Here is a 23,345-nt window from a genome sequence, read left to right on the forward strand (position 1 = left end):
TAATAAACTAGTAAAGACATACATATATGACAAGAAAAGTACAAAAAGAGAACAGAAAATAACATTATGTATCATCAATACCATGTTCATATTATTGTTGTCAGTTCTTAATGCTGTTTAGCCAAAGCCATCAGACTAGTGCCAACATCTGTGTGGAAGCTTCTTTGTTTCAGCAGGTTTTGGAAACCTAGTTTCCAGTCATGAGGATAAATCAGCCACACATTAAAGGATAAGAATGCTGAGTGGGTTCAAACTTACTTTTGTTAAGAGAAAACTAGATTTCTAAAATTGGCTAAGTGGGAACATGAACTGCCCAGGTGTGCTGCCATTTTGGAAATGATGTCATGAGTTCCCAGAGTCACTTACTTGTTCCATGACTGCATCAGGATGTTCAGTACATGTCACTTGTTAATTTCATTAGTTAAAAGTCATGGTTAAAACTTTAAAAGGAACTTTTCTCTGTGCTTAAAGGGGCGTGGCACCTGTGACTCTGTGGGTTCTCATTGGTTAATAGTCAGACTTCAGAGTGAACTGACCAACAACACAACACTTTGTGTGCGCCCTTCAACTGCAGCGGCAAGTCATACTGCAGTTTGCAGATGTTCCTGACATTGTGCTGTTTTGTTGGCTAATTTGGGATCTGCCACTGTATCATTAACCAAAACTCTCTTCTCAACAACTGCTCTGCTTACTCCCTATTTGAATTGTTTTCTATTATTTAATATAATTTGCCTTGTTATCTTCTGTATTTATTTGATGTGTTTACCTGGTCTGTGGTTTTTCTTCACTGATGCTGTTTCTTCAGTTAAAACTTATATCATGTTGCAAATGGTGTGTGTGTGTGTGTGTGTGTGTGTGTGTGTGTGTGTGTGTGTGTGTGTGTGTGTGTGTGTGTGTGTGTTGTGTGTGTGTGTGTCACGGGGGTGCGTTTGTGTGACCTCCTGCTCACCAAAAGGATCATAAAAGCAGGAAGCTTACAACACAAGAAACAGAACCTTCAATTCAATTCAATTCAATTCAATTTTATTTATATAGCGCCAAATCACAACAAAAGTCGCCTCAAGGCGCTTCATAGATACAGAGAAAAACCCAACAATCATATGACCCCCTATGAGCAAGCACTTTGGCGACAGTGGGAAGGAAAAACTCCCTTTTAACAGGAAGAAACCTCCGGCAGAACCAGGCTCAGGGAGGGGCGGCCATCTGCTGCGACCGGTTGGGGTGAGAGAAGGAAGACAGGATAAAAGACATGCTGTGGAAGAGAGACAGAGGTTAATAACAGATATGATTCAATGCAGAGAGGTCTATTAATACATAGTGAGTGAGAAAGGTGACTGGAAAGGAAAAACTCAATGCATCATGGGAATCCCCCGGCAGCCTACGTCTATTGCAGCATAACTAAGGGAGGATTCAGGGTCACCTGGTCCAGCCCTAACTATATGCTTTAGCAAAAAGGAAAGTTTTAAGCCTAATCTTAAAAGTAGAGATAGTGTCTGTCTCCCGAATCCAAACTGGAAGCTGGTTCTACAGAAGAGGGGCTTGAAAACTGAAGGCTCTGCCTCCCATTCTACTTTTAAATACTCTAGGAACAACAAGTAGGCCTGCAGAGCGAGAGCGAAGTGCTCTAATAGGGTGATATGGTACTACAAGGTCATTAAGATAAGATGGGGCCTGATTATTTAAGACCTTGTATGTGAGGAGCAGGATTTTGAATTCAATTCTGGACTTAACAGGAAGCCAATGAAGGGAAGCCAAAACAGGAGAAATATGCTCTCTCTTTCTATTCCCTGTCAGTACTCTTGCTGCAGCATTTTGGATTAGCTGAAGGCTTTTCAGTGAGTTTTTTGGACATCCTGATAATAATGAATTACAGTAGTCCAGCCTGGAAGTAATAAATGCATGAACTAGTTTTTCAGCGTCACTCTGAGACAGGATATTTCTAATTTTAGAGATGTTGCGCAAATGGAAGAAAGCAGTCTTACATATTTGTTTAATATGTGCGTTGAAGGACATGTCCTGGTCAAAAATGACTCCAAGGTTCCTCACAGCGTTACTGGAGGCCAAGGTAATGCCATCCAGAGTATGAATCTGGTTAGATACCATATTTCTAAGATTTTCAGGGCCGAGTACAATAACCTCAGTTTTATCTGAATTAAGAAGCAGAAAGTTAGCGGCCATCCAGGTCTTTATGTCTTTAAGACATTCCTGCAGTTTAACTAATTGGTGTGTGTTATCTGGCTTCATAGATAGATAGAGCTGGGTGTCATCGGCATAGCAGTGAAAATGTATGCTATGTCTTCTAATGATGCTGCCTAAGGGAAGCATGTATAATGTAAACAGAATTGGTCCTAGCACTGAACCCTGTGGAACTCCATAATTAACCTCAGTGTGTGAAGAGGACTCTCCATTTACATGCACAAATTGGAGTCTATTAGATAGATATGATACAAACCACTGCAGTGCAGTACCTGTAATACCTACAGCATGTTCTAATCGCTCTAATAGGATATTATGGTCAACAGTATCGAACGCTGCACTGAGGTCTAGCAGGACAAGCACAGAGATGAGTCCACTGTCAGAGGCCATAAGAAGATCATTTGTAACCTTCACTAAAGCTGTTTCTGTGCTGTGATGAGCTCTGAAACCTGACTGAAACTCTTCAAATAAACCATTCCTCTGCAGATGATCTGTTAGCTGTTTGACAACTACTCTTTCAAGGCATCTTCACATGGGATGCGTCTGTGATAAAACACTACAGCTTTCCCCCAAAACCTCGACAGGCTGGGGAGAGGTAGTGTATTTGATCACACAGTTTGAACCAGGACTTTACAAATTTAGGAAACACAATGACAACATTCAACAATTTGACTATAACAGTGTGTGTGTCTGTGTGTGTGTGAGAGAGAGAGAGAGAGAGAGAGAGAGAGAGAGAGACTATGGCTGTCTCACTTATGAAGAGCCACGTGCAGATATGCAGAAGCTGACTGAGGTATAAAAATCTAGCTGTTTAGTTGTTGACTATACATATACATACATATATACATACATATACAGAGAAGTGTGATCAGGGAAAGTGGAGACACCTGAGGAGAATGAGACACAGGTGGACAAAATGACAGCAGACAAGACAAAGGAAGCCAAACATGAATGGATTACATACAGAGGACACGAGAGGGCTGACAACTAAGAGTGGAATTAACCGTAAGACACCTGAGAACAAGGTTCAAAACTAAACACCCCAAAGAATACATATCATAAGTATAAGTATAAACATTAAACAAATCACGAGTCACAAATATGAACAAAATCCATCCCATCGAAATCTGAAATTTTTGGTGAATTTAAACTAACAAAGAAGATTAAAACAGGGATGGGGGCATATGTAGTTTTATAAAGTTCTTCCTGATCACTCAAAGTACTTTAACACTTTGTTTCATGCTGTAATTTGATTATTAAAAACAACAACTGTGGTTTAACAGTTTATTCATCAACAGTGAATTCATTTAACAACACTTCATAACCTTTATGTATTATTACTTTATATAAAACCATCACCAGATTTTAACCACAACATCAATATAATAAAACCTACACATTGTATAGTGAATAGATTCTTTTTCAATAACAAAATTAAGTTTTTGTTGATGTAGGAAAATAAAAAGTGCGCTAAATAAAACCTAAAGGAGATAAGAAGCTGTTGGTGCTGTTTACAGTGCTTTTAATGTTTAGAACAGAAGAAATTAAACTTATTATCATCAGGCTTACTGACCCACTTCTGCTCTCCTGCTCTATTTATGGCTCCAGACATGTCACAGACGTCAACTTTGCTGTTAGAGTCCCAGTTGTTATATCCAATGACCTCATCAGTGACCCAGAACCAGAAGCTCAGAGTGCAGGTGTAGCGCAGCCCCAGCCAGACAAAAGGAGTGGAGGCGTTTTTTGCTTGTTCCTGGAGCCACACCTGCTTCTGGCGGTTGGTGATGGAAACCAGATCATGGTGTTTCTCTCTGCAGTAATAAAGGGCTTCCTCCCAGGTTTTGTTTTCTCGGATCAGGATCACGTTATCTGTCACCACAAAACCCAAAGAGCTCTGAGTCTTTGCTGTGCTTTATGAACAATGACAGACATGAACAGTCCACACTTACAGAAACAAGACAAACAGGCACAAACATTTGGACAGTTACACCTGTGACTGTGTAGGTGAACAGCTCTAATGAACATTTATATAGTAAAGATGAGAAAAGACAGAGAGCTTTGTTAGGAAGGAAGAGGTTTAAATATATAAAATATCAGTAGGTCTGCATTGAGTAAGACTCACTGTACACATGCAGTAAATTTATTTTGCAGTTAATAATTAAAGGTTGTCCGCAGTTTTAATAAACAGTGTGGTTAAATTGTACATCTCAGAGGGAGTCAACCGAGATACAAAAAGATAACTGATCTAAATCCTCTCAGTGATTCCAGCAGTTCATCTATTGGACAAACAGCTGAGATAAATCTGTGTAAACTCACCATCATAGCAGAAGAAAGGCTTTCTTTGGTCACATCCAGCAGAGCTCCATCTTCCTGATCTCTCTAACAGAGTCGTAGCACATGTCCTGTTGTTTACGCTATCATTAAATGAGTCCACGTCCCAGTATCTGAAAGAGAAGTTACTCCCATCTGACCACCTCCAGCTGTCTCTGAACAGGCCGATCCACGAGGCTGTAGAGTTCTGCAGCGTCTTAAACTCTTCACTGTATATCTGATCGAGTCCACTGGCCAGGTCAGTGTGATGCTGTCTGCAGTAGTTCTGAGCCTGAGTCCAGTTTACAGACTTATCATTCAAATGAAAGGTTTTGTTGTTTTTCATTGTTTCTGTCAAATCAACAGAAAAACAAAATAACATTTTTATCAACTAATTTGTTTCATTCTTTAAACTCTTTTTCAGATTATAAACTACATTATAACATTATTAAATATTGTTTCATCATATTACTGTCCACATATTCTCACCGTCATAGCAGATGAACTGAAATGTGTCACTACATGGATAATCTGCCCACTTGTCTCTTGTCCTCACACAGTTCTCAGGGTTTTCTCCATTATTTGGCTCTCCAGCTGCCCAACAGGTCTTATTTTCAGTGTATTCCTTCCCCGGCAGAGACCAGTGCCACGTCTTGTTGTCTCCTTGCTTGCTGTACAGTCCAATCCAGGCTTCTTTTTGACTCTGTGCAGAGTCTTGAAGTCTTCTCATGTCTGTCAGGTCAAACACTTTGGCCAGGTCTTTGTAGTTCTTTCTGCAGTATGCCCGTGCTTCATCCCAGCTCATCTCTTCTTTAATAAAGTGGTACTTATACAGGTGACATGTGATGAAGACACACTGACCTAAAACAGAAGAAATACTGTTGAATATCTGCTGATACAAGCAGGAAACTCATGTTCCCATCAAACTGTCCAGTTTACAGGTGAATCCTTGATTTTCTCAGTCAGAGTTCATTTGTTTAATGAGTCCTGATCAAACTAAAGGATTTTAGGTGGAAACAATCAGGAGCCCTGGTAAAATGATCACTCACCCATCAGAAGAAGCAGAAACAGACTCCACTGCATCGTCGCTCTGTCACATGAAAATGACTTTTCTGTCATTTGGAGGAAACAATGAATCCAGCAGCTCTTCAGTGTTTGATGGACACGCAGCACTTTATATTAAACACAGATATCTACTTTATCACACACTGCTGTAAGAAATATATGATTATTCTTAATAAATGATCATCTGTTTAAAATTGTCCATGAAGAAAGAAGCAATAGTTCAAATGTGGTCCACACAGCACCTCTGTACACAAACATGAAATGAGCCTGCAGGTTTGAAACTGGTTCTTCTCTGGTGTTCATGCAGACAGCTGTGCAGTAAATAACCATCTGTACTAACACACACGCTCTTTGTACTCAGTATTTCAATATCAAGATACAAATCTCCCCCCTGACACAAAGACACAGTGTAGATATGGCTTATGAATGGACTTGTTTATGGAAAAAAGACATAAAGCACCTCACTGTGGACTGTCCAGCAAGCAGGAACAGGAAGTTTTATTCTAATTTCTAAAAATTATTTCCTTGTTTGTTTAACATTTCCTTGATGTGGGGGGTGCAGGGGAGGGCTATGACAGCAGAGGTACACCTACACACATCGCCACCACAGTGACACACTCCACTCATGCTCACATGAATCTATATGACTTCACAGGCCAAATTTACAATATAGGATTTCAAGCCTTAAACCAGCTTTTTAAAATTAAGCGGCTACACTGGTTTGAATTAAATTTTCTTTATACAGCGCCAAATCACCACAACAGTTGCCGCAAGGTGCTTTATATTGTAACGTAGACCTTACAGTAATGCATGCAGTGAAAAACCAAATAACCATATGACCCACTATAAAGCACTTTGGTGACAGTGGGAAGGAAAAACTCCCTTTTAACAGGAAGAAACCTCCGGCAGAACCAGGCTCAGGGAGGGGCGGGGCCATCTGCTGCGACCGGTTGGGGTGATTGTGTCTATATCTATTTTTACTTGACTTTGGCCTTTGACTTGAGATTATTTATATATTTTTGCATTTAAGAAAATGTTTTCTTTAAAAAGTTAAACTTTAACATGGCACATAAACAAGAAAATGTTTTAGTTGTTTGTTTGTTTTTGACAAATGTTGTATGGAGTTAAATTTAAAAAACTGCAATATTAAAAATAGAAACAAATGAACAGTTCGTTCTGTTTTGAATATTTATTATTGTTTGTTAATAAGACAAAAGTATTTCTTATTAGATTACATGAAAACTAAAGTAATCACTCTAATCTGAACATTTGCTCACATTGATTATGGTAAACCAGTATTTGCTCAGGTTACTTTAAACATATCACTTTTATCACTGAATACAATAAACTCGAACTCATATCAAGTAACTTGTAAATAACCGTTCATATAAAGCCATTATTAAACAATGTGTACATTGGTAATGGTAATTGCGTCTCACCTCAAAACACACATAAAAAACATAAATTGAAAAGATATATGAGCCTGATTAACCTCACTGTTACAAATACCATTTGTGCATCATTAGTAAAGCTACTGTACTTGAAGCTCACTTTACCTGCTACCAACAAGGGTAGCTACCAACTTTGATTACTTTTAGTCATTTTCCAAAGTTATGCTTTACTTTAACATGTTTACAACAATCTTATCATTGTTACTGTTTTACATAGGAGTCATTTTGAGGACAATTACTCCACCTGGGTAATAAAATAAAGAGGCACAGATTACTACTTTGTTTAAAGCTTCAACTACAGGATTTATTCTGCAGGCTTCCCTATAAGGCAGTATACATTCTTCCTGAGAGCATTGTGGCATCTTTAGGGAATCCAGTTTGATAAAACTTCAAGTGTAATTAGATAAAAACTGAACCTGAACAAAAAATATTACTGGGGTGTCCATTTTTTAACTTGCTTTAAAACATGAACTGAACTGTAATCCCCATAACTTATGCACCATTTTTATATCTCTTGACTTTTTAACTATTATTTTAATCCATATTTATGTCTTAAAACTACATTTTTAACCATTCACAAAGACTATGTAGCATAAGTACCACAGTGGGTTTTTTTTGGATCATCATAATTACTTAAAGCTGGTCTATGTTCAGCATTGCAAGTAACTAATCATGACTAAAAAACTAGTCATATTTTACAATTAAGAAAAAAACTTGCTGATGTCCACTCAGGAAAAGGGGGATTTATAGTCAGGGTTGGGGGTTAGGATGTGATCGTTATTATGGTTACAGAGCTGTAGTGCGGTTTTGGGATTAGAGTTTGATGTGTTGTGTGATGGTGTTTACACACTGCAAAACTGTAATATCACCACAGTGTGATTGGTCACTTGGACCAGCATCAGTTTGATGATCCAGGAGCAACACCGTCAAGAGGATAGACATTGTGCTTCTTTTTGAGCAGCTTAACTAAACACAGACACACAACGAAGAGTGAAAACTACTTTCCTTCGTCTTTTACAGTGTTTGAAAGAAGACATCGATCACATGACTGTGGAATCTGCTTTATTGAGGAAAGGATCAGGAAGTGAAAATACAACAAACAGCTGACAGCTCAGAGTGTGGTTTCATCTTTGCATCCATCTGTGTGTGTGTTTGTTTGTTTGTGTGTGTGTGTGTGTGTTTGTGTGTGTGTGTGTGTGTTTGTGTGTGTGTGTGTGTGTGTGTGTGTGTGTTGACACTGGAAAGTCACACACACAAACACCCACAGAGCTCCGCCCCCTCCAGCCTTACATCCAAACAAAGCAATCAGACACTCAGTTTCCCAGCACACACCTCGCTGTCATCCGGCCAGCACAGACCAGGTCCATCCTGGAGGCAGCTCACCTGAGCAGTTCCTCCTGTCAGACAGCTGTAAAGACTCTGAGAACACTCTGCACACTACATGATGACTCCACCACTGAGGCTCCAGTAGATCCACCACAGTCCAGTTTCAGCCTGACTCAAACAGCCTGGATCAAACACAGAGCTGCCAGCTGCTGCTGCTTTTGCTCCCAGCTATCAGACAGAAGCAGAACCAGCTCCAGGTCCACAATCAGGATCCACTACTGGGAACCAGCATCAGTCCTGGGGCACAGAGAGAGAAAACAAGGAGACGGCTCATCGTGAGAACAGGACCTGTATTGCGTTAACCAACAGCTCCACACTGGTCCCCACAGTCTGCTGGTGTGAAGCAGCAGATGTGCCGGCACAAAGACTACAAATCTTTTATGATCTATTCAAATAAATCATGAGGATCATTCAAAGCAGCCTGGAGCAACACCTGGTTTTGGACTGCTTGGGGAAGAAGTCGTAGACTCTGCAGAGCGCCAAGGCAGGATGACGACCACCAGGGGGCGTCATGGAGTGAAGCCTGGCCAATGGCATCACTGGAACATAAAAAATAAAAAAGGACTGAACACAGAAGGGAAACTTTGACACATAATAAACTGCCAGCTGTTGGCACCTGAACACATGAAGAAGAAGCTGAGACGTCTTCACTTAAAGTGCTTTTATAAAACCTCCACATGTACACCCGAACACATTATTCTCCATGAGAAAACATCTCACTCAGATCTAGAAACACCAGGTACCCTCACACAGTTTTAATGTCTCACTGATGAAGTTGAATTATGAATCATTTTTTCCAGTGGACTGTGTGTGAGACACCCGATTTTACTGTGAAAGGAGCAGAACTCCAGACGACTTTTACATAAAGATGAAACCATCAGCAGTGTGTTCAGTCAGGAGCTGATCCCTCAGTGAGGACCTGAGCTTTCATGTGATGAGCTGATGTCACAGAAACAGTGAGTCACCTGACTTAGGCAGAACATTTGTGAAGCAGAGCTCAGAGTCGGGTTTGAAGAACATCTCCTTCTGAGGTCTCCACAAGCTCAGAGCTGCAGCATCTTTGTTCCAGTCCTCTGCCTGTTTCTCACTGAACCTGTGAGCCAAAGATGTATCTGCAACACAGAGAACGAGGGTCAAAGGTCAAAGGTGATGGCTCAGGCTGAACTGACACGTCACAGTTCTAATGTTTTTTGCCTAAAACTTAAACCCAACGATCCAACTGATCCAATCAATCCAAGTTCTCCTGACTCTGGACAAACTGAAGCCGTTCAGAAGCTCCATCAGCTTCTGGAATCAAAGCTTCTCTTTTCTATGCTGCAAATTTAATCTGGTTTTAATTAATTTTAGTCTGATCTAACCTGGTTTTCGCCTGGGATAAACTGGTTTTAGTCTGGTTTAAACTGGTGTTTCAGTGGGTGCTGATCTGACCTCCACTCTTCCTCCTGTAGATGACTCCAGCCAGAAACAAGATCAGACCCAGGATCAGTCCTATGGCTCCAACGATGATCAGTCTCTCTGTTTCAGGCATGGGCGGAACTGAAGACACACAGGTGAGAGTCACACAGGTGAACGGACACACAGGCAGTGTACAGGTGTGTCGATACAGATATTTACCCCAGTTAATAATCAGTGGTTCCTCCAGGCTGGCGTGCTCCACCACACAGGAGATCTTCTCTCCAGACCTTCAACACAAACACAAATCAACATCACTTATATTTATCTGATTTATCTGATTTGTGTGATCAGCTGATGGTTACCTGATCACCTGCAACACATTTTATATCATGGACATGACTCACAAAGGTGTGGAAAAGAGAAATTATGGAAATATTCACATAACTGAATCAGCAATCGTCCTGTTTTAAACTTTCAACAATATTAAACACAATCTTGGGGACTTCCTGTTTTCGATCTCAATTTTCAGACAGTTCCTGCTGAAACACTCGGCTCTGCAGAAACTGGAACCTCGGATGGGTTCAGTTTTAGCAGGAATGAGGAAGAAGAAGAGGGAACAGCTTTCACAGGCTGAGCTGTGAATATGGGATGTTATGGTTATTCAAACTAAAGTCAGTGAGCTGGAGCCACAGAAGAAAACCTGGACAAAGATCAGAGTTAACAGCCTGAGCTGAAGGATCAGACCCTTCAAACATCACCATTGCAGGAGTTTGGTGCAGACAGTGGAATTATCCTGGAGAGAGCACACGTGGTCAGACTGTCCAGGCAAAAAAAGAGTCCTGGTCCCAGGTTGACCTGGACTCACCTGGGCATGTACTCCAAGTGGGAGTGGACCTGGTAGAGCCAATCACCATTTGCAAACTCTTCAGTGGAAGTGATGTCAGAGGTTATTTCCTGTCCATTTCTCAACCAGCTCACTTTGATCTGTTTGGGGTAGAAGTCATAGACGCTGCAAACCAACATGGCAGGATGGTGACAACCAGGAGCCATCTTGGAGTGAAGTCTGACTGATGGTTTCACTGGAACATCAGGAAGAGGAGGAATGTTTTTACTTCATTCAAACTTAAAACTGCAACACAATAAAGTTGAAGTGACTTTATAAATATAACAAGCCTGAAATGGTCAGACTGTTCCTGTCAAACTAACAGAACTACAGAGAACATGTAGCTTTAACTGAATGTGTCACCTTCAGCAGTGTTAGCTGTAAACTAAGTGCAGAGAGTTCAGTCAGGACATCAGTGTGATGAAGTTTATATGATGATCTCATGATGTCACAGAAACACTGACTCACCTGACTTAGAAAGAACATTTGCATACCAGATCCCAACGTTGGGTTGGCAGTACGTCTCCTTCTGAGCTCTCATTGCAGCGAGCTGTGCAGGATTATTGTTCCACATCTCTGCATTCTTCACACCAAACTCCGTGTATCCAACATACTTTCCCACATCACTGCTGAACCTGACAAACTCTATCTTGTTATAATAGTACGAGGTGATGAACTCGATGTCCCTTAGCTCAGTGGAGTTAAACAGGCAGCGAGTTGAAGAGTAACACTCATATCCATCTGAAACACAAAGATCAGAGAATCACTCTCCTATAGTAGTTTGGGAAACCTTTAAGAACATGTTGTTGGAATGATATGATCATGATAGCTTCACCTTATTTAGATCATTAAGCTTACCAACAGAGTATCAGTTACATTTCATATATATAACAACAATTCACAAAAATAGGGCAGACCTTATAGCAAGGTTCTTGAACTCCAGGCCTCGAGGGCCGGTGTCCTGCAGGTTTTAGATATTATCCTGTGTTAACACACCTGAATCAAATGATTAGTTCATTACCAGGCCTCTGGAGAACTTCAAGATATGGGCAAATCTAAAGGCTAGACCGTCCAATTTCACAACCTCGCATTTCCAGCCTTCTCGATCTTCGAAGAACCCGGCCCACGTAGACCACGAAGGCCAGGTCCTCCAAAGGATGCAGCCTACATTTTGGGACACGGCTATGTTGAGGAAGTAATTCAGCCATTTAAATCAGCTATGTTAGATCGAGGACACATCTAAAACCTGTAGGACACCGGCCCTCGAGATCCCTGCCCTATAATATTACAGAGGTAACCCCAACAATCTTAAGATGAGTAAAGTTGGCAACATTTGAAAAGAAAAACTTTTTTAAAGACAATTACAACCAACAGAACCAGGATCAGGAAGAAGCGCTGCCATGACAGGTTGTGTTATTGAAGAACAAAAAAGGAGAGCACAGAGACACAAGACAAAACACAAAGATGGAAGACATAATTTAATGCACCAGTGATGTATAAACACATGGGAATCCCCCAACAGCCTACACCTATTGTAACTGTTGGCATGATGACATTGTATATAATTTGGATTATTTCTTTATCTTGTCAAGATCCATGTCATGATTGTAAATTGTTTAAGCTGTACATTACTTTGTTTGTTTTTTGTAGTCAACGTTTTGGTGCTTTTATTTTGAAAGTCAAGTTCGCTTACAAGTTGCGCTAGTTTCCTCTTTGGGTAAAAGAAGAAAAACACCTGTAAGCGCGCAGAAAGGATGGTTTTTATTGAAAGACATGTTAAGTGGACTTTAACTACACACGGTTAAACGGTTAAAGGAAACCTCAGAAGAACGGCGGCTAATTCCCTTTTTGCAGCATGCAGCCAACGAGGTATTTATTTATTTATCATGTTTGTTGTACAGTGTTTTTATTGCTGTGTCTTACGCTGAGTTATTTTGTTAATGCTGTATAGTTTTCACGGTGGCTTTGGAGAGAAGTCTTCAAATAAACCAGTGACAGAAAACCACTTGCGTCTGCCTGTGCTTCGAGGGAATTATAGTGAAAACTCGGACTGTTCGTCGACGCAAGCGGCCACTAATTGACTATGTGCACGAGACAATGCTAACTTCCTGGTTTGAGACCGGATGTGGGGTTGTGCATTTCCGGTAGCTTTACTTTGCGGTCAATCGCTACTGCGAAGATATCCTCCAAAATCACGTCCAAAACTCGAAAACGGAAAGATTGCGTTAAGTTACAAAGAGCAGAAGGTGGGAACACTCACCGCTGTTGTGTCATAAAAAAATCTAATGATCAATTTTGACGTTTAAAGCGTTTCGATCGATCAGTTGTTTACATCACTCAACACAAGCAGAACTGCATTACTGCATGCAGAAGACACATCGTCCACATTCAGAAGCACATCTCTGTATAATGACTGGTCTTATGATTTAAACAGGCAAATGTTCAGCATTCAAACTACAGGTGAAGAATAGTCAAACCAGATGTTTCCCCTGTTATGTCGATATCAGCTAGTCAAGTACACACCTACACAGCATGTTAACAAACCGTGAAAAAAGCCACACAAAAAATGAATGATTGCTGGTAACGGTTTCTATACATTAGTATTTACGAAGGGTATGTTGTGACTTACCTTCAAAATTACAGTGGTCCCTCGCTATAACGCGGTTCACCTTTCACCTCGCTGTTTCGCGGATTTTTTAGTGCAAGTTTGCATGCTTTTTTTTACGTCACATTGTGTCCTGCGTCCTGATCGCTGCAGACGATCTCCTCCGTGACGTCTCTCCTGTACAGTACAGAATCGCTGCATCGATCGCTAGCAGTGTGACTCTGAAGTGCAGTACTGTATGTCCACGAAACGTTTTGCACCGTCAAAAAATAAAATTGGCTACTTGATTTCACCTATCGCTGGTTATTTTTAGAACATAACACCAGCGATAAACGAGGGACAGCTGAGAAATATAACATTTGAATCCCTTTTCTCTTTTGCTGAGGCGCGGGGGAAAAATATCGACAAGTCGATGAACATCATTTACAGATATATTGGGTAAATGCCCAAGACATCTATAGAAATGTAAATCGCCGCTTGATTCATTCATTTGCTTAACTTGTTTTGGACCGTAAACCAGGCGCGAATAGGACACCGGAAACAAAGCTCCCCACAGGAGTTTCCGCACCGGAAGTAGCATATGCTAACGTGCACATAGTCAATTGACGATGCGGCAACTTCAAAGCATCAGCGGGCTTGTTACTACATGTCTACAGCGCAGCGGAGCTGACAAGAATGGGCAGATAAGCTGAAAGTACTATATGCATATGGTGATATGACACATGCACAAGTATTAAAGGGCAGTGTTTTAAGGAAAGGTGTTTAAGTTAAGTGGCCTAAGAAGGGACTTTTGCAAACATTGCTGAAGAATACTGTGATTGATAACTACTGTGGTGTATAGTACATCTTGTTTTGGTGTGTAAGCTAAAACCTTTGAAGATTTTAGGGTAAAAGTGCATTTGGGAAGCAATAAGTGAAGGTTTTGGATGTAAATTCTTGAACTGTTTTGAAGTTTATTATCAGGTGTATTTTTGTAAGATAACACTTCCATTTGAACTGTGTTATTTTTGTGCCATTTACATATGAGTAAGTGTTAAACATTGAGGCTTGGTTAACCATCTACATTTCTTATTTCTAAGTGGGTTGATTAAGAAGTGCTGTAAAATGTCAGAACCAAGCGAGCCTACAGTTCAGTTTAGTGACAGTGCAGACTTTCAAGATCAGTCTGAAGAAGGTCAAGTGCATGGTGCTGAAGCTCAGCAAGAGGAAGCGCAGCAGCCAAGACGAAGTGAAAGAATCAGAACTCTAACAGAGAAAGGCAAAGAAATGCAAAATGAGAAAATTAAAGCACTCCAGCAAAGGTTTAACTATATATATGACAAATGGAAAACACAAGTTAAATCTGCAAGACAATCCTTATCACAGACAACAGAGACCTTGTCTGAGGACTTGCTTAATGACATTATAAGTGATGTCACAGGTCTTTCTGCAGATGTCCAGCGTATCTATGAAGAGCTACGAAAGATCTCTGCTCCAGACCAGGTCACGCGTCGTAGAGTGGATCGGTGTGTAGAGATTTCTACATTTGTTGCATCCAGAGCCTCAAGTAGGTTGCATGGAAGGTCTCCAGAAAAGGAGGAGCAAGACTGGCCAGAAGCAGGCTCTCTCTTTAATTCAAGCACCTGCAATTCAGGTTCTGTTGCTTCCATTTTGAAAGGCACCTCAGTACTTTCAAGCAGGTCTTCTGCAAGGCGACAAGATGCTGCTGCTGATGTTGCTGCAAGTCAGGCTGTTCTTAAAGTGTTACAAGAACAAGAAAAAGAACAGTTAGAAATCGAGCGTCTAGAAGCTGAAGCTAAGAAAAAGATAGCTGAGCAGGAGGCAGCAGCAGTAAAACGTCGGTTAGAAAGAGAGGCACAAGAGGTAAAACGAAGAATGCAGAGAGAGGAAGAAGAAGCTAAAATTAAGGCTCAACTAGAGGAAGAGCACGTAGCTCTACAAAGGACTCTGGAGGAAAAGCGGAGAAAATTACAGCATCTGGAAGCAATGAAGGATCTCAGTGCAGCAAGGGCGAGAATGCTGGTGTACAATCAAGAGCATGACAAAGAGGAAGAGCAAAAGGACGTACTGCAACCTGAGATTGTAGTGGATAATAAAGTTTGTGCTCCCACAGGCTCTTTGCCCCAGTGTATGCCTCCTGCACCACAAGTTGTGACCACTTCTTCAAATGACAGTACTGCAGAACTTGTCAAAGTGCTGGCAGGAGCTTTAAGTGCCAACTGAATTCCAATTCCTGAACCTACAGTATTCAGTGGGGATCCATTGAAATACAGTGACTGGAAAATCTCCTTTGAAACGCTGATTGACCAGAAGAGCATTCAAGACAAGGAGAAAATCTACTACCTTCGCCGGTATGTAAGTGGACAAGCTAAGAAAGCAATCGATGGCTATTTCCTTCTTGGAACTGAGTCAGCCTATGCTGCCGCAGTTGAGATTTTGGAGGAAAGATATGGAAACCCATTCACAATTGCAAAGGCATATAGGGACAAGCTTCAGACATGGCCCAAGATAGGCTCCAAGGACAGCTTTGAACTCAGAGAGTTTTCTGACTTTCTCCGTAGTTGTGAAGCCGCCATGGTCCATATTAAGGCACTGGAAATCTTGAATGACTGTAATGAAAACAGAAAAATTTTGTCAAAATTACCAGATTGGCTAACAGCAAGATGGAATAGACAAGTTATTGAAATAGAAGAAGCAACTAATCAGTTTCCCTCCTTCAGCCAATTTGTGAAGTTCTTGACAAGAGAGGTGAAAATTTCTTGCAACCCTCTCACATCGCTGCAGGCACTGAAACAAGATGAAGCTGAAAAAACCAAATCCTCAAGACATTTCAACTTTGCAGCAAAGACATTCATCACAAGTTCCAGTGAAAAATATGCTGATACATGCCTTTTCTGCAAAAGGACTGGGCATACATTGCACCAATGCAGGAAGTTCGGGGAGAAAGCAGTTAATGATAGAATTAAATTAATTCAAATGGAAAAGTTGTGCTTTGGTTGTCTGAAGTACGGTCATCACTCAAAGAGTTGCATCAGTAGGAGTGTTTGTGACAAGTGCCAGAAGCGTCATCCTACTTGTTTGCACGAAGAACGAGCCAAAGAGAAGCAAAAACCACCACAGGCCAAGCAAAATCGGAATCATGAAACTTCGAGTGAGGTTCACAAAGAAGTACAACTAGCACAGGATTACGAAATGACCAGAACTGCTACTTCAAATACAGTAATGCTTCATGGAGCTAAAATACAAACAGCTGCAATACTTCCAGTGTGGCTTTCCTGCACAACACAACCAGCACAAGAAGTCCTTGTGTATGCTTTATTGGATTCGCAGAGTGACACAACATTTGTGTTGAGTGAAGTAGCAGAAACCTTACAGATAAATAGAGAGCAAGTCAAGCTTAAGCTTTCTACCATGACGTCAAGAACTACAGTTGTGAGTTCTCTAAGAGTAAGTAACCTACAAGTCCGTGGCCTTTACTCCAACAAGAGAATCTCCTTACCACCAGTGTACACACGTGATTTCATCCCAGCTAACAGAACTCACATCCCAACCAATGAAACTGCAGAGGCGTGGCCCCATCTAGTACACTTACAGTCAGAAATTGCACCTCTGCAGGACTGTGAAGTGGGTCTGCTTATCGGATATGACTGTTCACAAGCCCTGCTTCCGAGAGAAGTTGTGTCTGGCAAAGAGAACGAGCCTTATGCGCAACGTACAGACCTTGGATGGAGTATTGTTGGTAATGGAAACCCCTGTGTTGATTATGGGGACGCAATCGGAATCAGTCATCGCATAGTAGTGAGACAAGTGATACCAGATGTTGAGTCTTCTGTCAACCTCAAAAGGGTAGTGCATTATGTGAGCTAAACCAAAGTAAAGGAAGTAACTCCTTCAGACATCATAAGGGTCTTGGAATCAGACTTCTCAGAAAGAACTGGAGATGATATTGTGTCTCAAGATGATCTCAAGTTCCTGACAAAGTTGAGGAAAAACATCGTGCAAAATGATGCAGGTCACTTTGAAATGCCGCTGCCATTCAAAGAAGACAGGCCTAAATTACCCAACAACAAGATATGTGCCATACATCGCTTGAAGTGCCTGGAAAGGAGACTAAAGAAAGACCAACAGTATTACAGAGACTACGTAAGCTTCATGAATGACATTATTTCATGTGGTGATGCAGAGAAGGTCCCTGATGAAGAAAATGATGAGAAATTGGCTTGGTATATTCCACATCATGGGGTTTATCATCCACAGAAACCAGGGAAAATACGTGTGGTATTTGACTGCTCTGCCAAATTCCAAGAAACATCTCTCAACGACCATCTACTCACTGGTCCAGATTTAACGAACACATTGGTGGGTGTCCTTTGTCGCTTTCGAAAAGGTTCTGTTGCAATCATGTGCGACATTGAGAGAATGTTCCACCAGTTTCATGTCAAAAGGGAAGATCAAGATTATTTGAGATTCCTATGGTGGGAGAATGGCAACTTGGAAACCTCACCATCAGTTTACAGAATGAAGGTTCATTTGTTTGGAGCGGCCTCATCGCCTGGCTGTGCCAATTTTGGCCTAAAACATCTGGCAACACAAGGACAAGGTCAGTTCAACGAAGAAACTATACATTTCATCCAAAGGAATTTCTACGTAGATGATGGATTGGCAAGTGTTACAACTGAGAAGGAAGCCATCCAGCTTGTCAAGGAATCACGAGAGCTTTGTAGTATCGGACGATTGAGACTGCATAAGTTTGTTTCCAACAGCGAGAATGTCATGGCAACCATTCCACAAGAAGAGCGTGCCACAATCAAGGATTTGAACATGGCTTTGGACTTACCACATATGGAAAGAGCTCTTGGAGTAGAGTGGTGTGTCACGTCTGACTCATTCAAGTTCAAGTGAAATCCAATCCACTAACAAGAAGAGGTGTGCTCTCTACTGTGGCCTCTATATATGACCCCTTGGGATTCATTGCACCCTTCGTCCTTGTAGGGAAACAAATGCTCCAGCAAATGTGTAAAGAAAGGATTGGCTGGGATGAGGAGCTTCCAGAAATCCTAAAACCTCAGTGGGAGTCCTGGATTAGAGACCTTCCCAACCTGACTAACATGCAAGTCAAAAGATCCCTCTTACCTTCTGATTTTGGTAATGTCAAAAGGTATGAACTTCACCATTTTTCAGATGCCAGTTTCTCAGGATATGGTGTATGTACTTACCTGCGAGCCATCAGTGAATCTGATGAAGTACATTGCTCTTTGGTAATGGGAAAATCCAGAGTTTCCCCAATCAGTGTTACTACGATACCAAGACTGGAACTCACTGCTGCAGTTGTTGCAGCCCGAACCAGCGACATGCTTCGCAGTGAACTGGAAATCCAGGATCTTCAGGAATTCTTCTGGACAGATTCCACTGTTGTTCTTGGCTACATAAACAACGACGCCAGAAGGTTTCAGGTATATGTAGCAAATCGCATACAGAGGATCAAGTCAAGTACAAACCCTGAACAATGGGGTTATGTCGCTTCAGAAGATAATCCAGCTGATCATTCTTCTCGAGGTTTGACTGCAGAGCGGCTTAGGACCTCAAATTGGTTTACCGGCCCAACATTTCTTTGGCAAAAAGAACTTCCTGGCAGACAATGCAAGGTGGGAGAAATCAAGGAGGATGATCCTGAACTCCGCAAGCTGATTGTGTGTAACACAAAGTCAAAGGAAGACAGATCATTGTTGGATAACTTCAAGAAATTCTCTGACTGGTCAAGGTTATCGAGAGCAGTTGCCAGACTGAAAAGATACATCAGAATGCACAAAGGTATTCAGCAAAGAACAAGTGATAGCACAAGTCTAGAGGAGAGAAAAGAAGCAGAACTTGTTATTATCAAGTTGGTTCAGGAAGAAGCATTCTCAGATGAGATAAAGAGCTTGGAGCTAAAGACAATAGTTGAAAACAGTCCACTGTGCAAGTTAAATCCTTTCTTGGATGAAGAAGGGATCTTAAGAGTGGGAGGACGTTTAAGTCAAGCCACGTTGCACCCTCATGTGAAGCACCCAGAAATTCTGCCAAAAAATAGCCACGTAGCAGTTTTACTAATCAAGCATTTTCACGAAAGAATCCATCATCAAGGACGTGGAATGACAATGAACGAACTGAGAGCAAATGGTTGGTGGATCCTGGGATGCAGCGGTGCAGTTTCATCACATATTTTTAAATGTGTGACCTGCAGGAAGTACAGAAGATCCACTGAAGAGCAAAAAATGGGTGACTTGCCACAAGATAGGAAGGACAGAAACAACACCGCCTTTTACTTACGTTGGCATGGACTGCTTTGGTCCAATCTATGTTAAGGAAGGAAGAAAGACTCTCAAAAGATATGGTCTTTTGTTTACCTGTCTATGTTCAAGAGCCATACATATAGAAGTGGTTGATGACATGACAACTGATGCATTTCTCAATGCTTTAGGGCATTCATTGCCATAAGAGGAAATGTTCGACAGCTAAGATCCGACCAAGGAACAAATTTTGTTGGTGCTAGGAGAGAGTTCATGGAGTTAATGAAGGGAATGGATCAAGAAAAGGCTAAGACTCTAGGATGTGAATTTCTCATGAACCCTCCAAGAGCAAGCCATATGGGAGGTGTCTGGGAGCATCAAATAAGGACTATAAGAAGTGTTCTTACCGCTATTCTCGATCAGTCATCTCAAAGGCTTGACTGCACCTCCTTAAGAACCTTTCTGTATGAGGTCATGGCTATCATCAACAGCAGACCACTCACGACTGAACATTTGAATGATCCATCAGGCCTTGAACCATTGACTCCAAACCACATCTTAACAATGAAGTCCAAGATCATTCTGCCCCCGCCTGGAGAGTTTGTCAAAGAAGATGTTTATCTTAGGAAAAGATGGCGTCGAGTGCAGTGTTTGGCTAATATGTTTTGGACTCGATGGAAGAAAGAATATCTTCTAAATTTACAAGAGCGACAAAAGTGGCGGAAGAACAGAAGGAACATCAAGGTTGACGACATTGTCCTTCTACAAGATGATATGGCACCACGCAATGAGTGGAAGATGGCTAGAGTCACAGAAGTTTATTCAGGATCAGATAATCGAGTGGGGAGAATAAAGTTGCTCGTCAGTGATACACATGACAAAGGAGGGAGCCACACAGCTAAAACTGTTGTTCTTGAGAGACCTGTTCAAAGAGTGGTTACTCTCTTAGAAGCAGACTAAATGGTTGTTTGCAGGAAGTTACCTGACAAAGGGTTGATAACGAGAAGTCTTTGGTGATAAGTAGAAATGCTTGTTTGTAGAGACTATTTCATTAGGGAAATCCCACGTAAAGATTTGTGTGATTTGGTGGGAGTGTAACTGTTGGCATGATGACATTGTATATAATTTGGATTATTTCTTTATCTTGTCAAGATCCATGTCATGATTGTAAATTGTTTAAGCTGTACATTACTTTGTTTGTTTTTTGTAGTCAACGTTTTGGTGCTTTTATTTTGAAAGTCAAGTTCGCTTACAAGTTGCGCTAGTTTCCTCTTTGGGTAGAAGAAGAAAAACACCTGTAAGCGCGCAGAAAGGATGGTTTTTATTGAAAGACATGTTAAGTGGACTTTAACTACACACGGTTAAACGGTTAAAGGAAACCTCAGAAGAACGGCGGCTAATTCCCTTTTTGCAGCATGCAGCCAACGAGGTATTTATTTATTTATCATGTTTGTTGTACAGTGTTTTTACTGCTGTGTCTTACGCTGAGTTATTTTGTTAATGCTGTATAGTTTTCACGGTGGCTTTGGAGAGAAGTCTTCAAATAAACCAGTGACAGAAAACCACTTGCGTCTGCCTGTGCTTCGAGGGAATTATACCTATTGTAGCATAACTGAGGGAGGATTCAGGGTCACCTGATCATGCTCCAACTATATGCTTTATCAAAAAGAAAATTTTGAAGTCTAATCTTAAAGTTGGGCCTGATCATTCAAGACCTTGTACGTAAGGAGAAGGATTTTAAATTGGGCTCTGAATTTAACACAACCAGCCAATTGAGAAATCAGCTAGTTAAATAAATGTTAATATGCACATTGAAGGATATATCCTGGTTAAAAATGTCAAGAGTCCTCACAGTGTTACTGGAGAAAATCCTGTCCAGTTTTTCGTTGGATGCGATGTTTCTGAAGTTTTTCTGAGGTTCAAATATGAAAACCTCAGTTTGTCTGAATAAAAGAGAACAGATCAACATGTTTATGTCTTTAAGACATACCTGTATGTTGTGGCAACATTTCAAAACAATGTATTTTGTTGGTTAATAACACGTGGTGTTCTTATGTCATAATGCAATGTTGCAGAAAAGTCTCTGTGTGACTGGATAGTGTGTTTGTAGGGAGAGTCTGAATAGGAATAAGCAGAATAAGGAAACAGATCAGAGCGTCTTCTGCATATAAATTGACATTTAGCTTCATTCGTGTGGGAATTAGCCAGATGTACAGTTAAAAAAAGGGGGGGAACTGTGGAGTCTCACTGTTTTTATAAGTTCAGTTAAGAAGAAGAGATGTTAACCACATGAGTTGTTTGTTTCTAGTGGCTTGCCTTTATTTTTACTTCCCATCTCTTTGTATAAACTACATGTACTCAGTATTTCACATTAAGACCATTGCTTTTTTTCCCTCTACAAAAAATCTTTGTGAAAATTTATCAAACGCTGCATTCGATCTTTATGCAGATGACACAATGATCTATTGTTTAGATACTTCAGTAATACAAACTCAAGCTGCCTTTGATGATGTTCAGGCCCATAAATACAAGCTCATGTTAATCTCAAATGGCAAAGAATGTTAGCTATGTTTCCTAAGATTAAAACCATTCAATGGGCTGAAATTGAAATGGTCACATCTTATAAATATTATTATAGATCAGAATTTGTCATTTAAAACTCACATTTAAACTCTGGTGAGGAAAACCTTTTTGTAACTGTTTTTTTACCTTTATTCTTTATTTTTTTACCTTTATTTTGGTGATCTGCTTTTCATGAATGCCCCTGCTTAGTACTTGAAGAGGTTGGGGACTGTCTACCATGGTGTTTTCTGTTTTATTACTGGCTGTGGAAATTGACTACATCACTGTTTTCTGTATGCTGCTACTAAATGTCCATCCCTGTATATCTGGAGACTTTCTTTTGGTTTTTGGTTGGTCTTTATCTATAAATCTCTCCTTGGGCTGATTCCCTCTTATCTGTGTGTTCATATGGGTAAAAACTATAACCAATACAGCCTTTGTTCTTACAATATGATACAATTGATTGTTTTGAAAATCAGAAAAGAATGAGGTAAAAAGGCTTTTAAATATGCTGCAGAAGGAGCTGAAATTGTGAGAAATGCTTACCCTGCAGGAGTTTAAGTCAGTTTTAAAGGAACAAGAGAATAACTCTTTTAGTCTGTGTGACTGTTTTTAATTGTTGCTCTTAATGCAGTTTTTCACCTGTTTGTATGCAATATAGTATTTGTTTTAAATTATTGTAATGTGTTGTATATGTTTTTACTTTTACTGCCATGATGCCAGGTCTCTCTTCCAAATGAGATTTGAATCTCAATTAGATTTTTATCTGAATTAATAAGGGTTAAATGTTAAATACATAACATTTATGTACATTTACTTTACATATAAATAGTTCCTGGTGTGAGACCAGGAGGAGACACAAATCCCTGTGGCACGGCTGATGGACCAGGAAGGTTACTTTTATAATTGATTAAATACGAGCAAAGTAAAATAAAGCAGCAAAATGATCTTTCTGAAATTATTTGTTTTATTCAGCAGTTGAACAAGTAGACTGATGGATGAATTCATTAATCCAGCTGTAACGCTGTAAAGCTTAATGATAGCTGAAGCAGTGAGTGTTTGATTAGTGTATTGATCTTACCTACTGTGCAGATGTTGATGAAGAGGAGGGAGAAGCATAAAAACTTTGACGCCATGTTCCTGGGTTGTGCTGGCAAACTCTGACACAGTCTGACTGAAAGCTGCTGTAAAAACCAGAGTGCAGGGTCACATGACCACAGCAT

General features: G+C 40.6%; 2 protein-coding genes across 2 annotated transcripts; both read right to left on the reverse strand.

Moving 5' to 3' along the window:
• Positions 1 to 1,001: 1,001 nt before the first annotated feature.
• On the reverse strand, positions 1,002 to 5,880 carry LOC146389503 (C-type mannose receptor 2-like). The gene is made up of 4 exons (XM_084911271.1): positions 5,556 to 5,880; positions 4,996 to 5,367; positions 4,513 to 4,857; positions 1,002 to 4,065 (listed from the first exon to the last, which is right to left on the reverse strand). Exons 1-4 carry the CDS (start codon positions 5,623 to 5,625, stop codon positions 3,719 to 3,721), a joined length of 1,134 nt encoding a protein of 377 aa, XP_084767397.1. The 5' UTR covers positions 5,626 to 5,880; the 3' UTR covers positions 1,002 to 3,718.
• A 2,187-nt stretch (positions 5,881 to 8,067) lies between these two features.
• On the reverse strand, positions 8,068 to 23,277 carry LOC146389504 (H-2 class II histocompatibility antigen, E-S beta chain-like). Its single transcript, XM_084911404.1, has 8 exons — positions 23,204 to 23,277; positions 11,155 to 11,427; positions 10,669 to 10,882; positions 10,023 to 10,090; positions 9,837 to 9,944; positions 9,374 to 9,520; positions 8,842 to 8,947; positions 8,068 to 8,645 (listed from the first exon to the last, which is right to left on the reverse strand). Exons 1-8 carry the CDS (start codon positions 23,256 to 23,258, stop codon positions 8,624 to 8,626), a joined length of 993 nt encoding a protein of 330 aa, XP_084767530.1. The 5' UTR covers positions 23,259 to 23,277; the 3' UTR covers positions 8,068 to 8,623.
• Positions 23,278 to 23,345: the final 68 nt, after the last annotated feature.

Source organism: Perissodus microlepis, chromosome 3 (genome assembly GCF_051167445.1).
Source record: "Perissodus microlepis isolate ML-2025 ecotype Zambia chromosome 3, ASM5116744v1, whole genome shotgun sequence".
NCBI lineage: Eukaryota > Metazoa > Chordata > Actinopteri > Cichliformes > Cichlidae > Perissodus > Perissodus microlepis.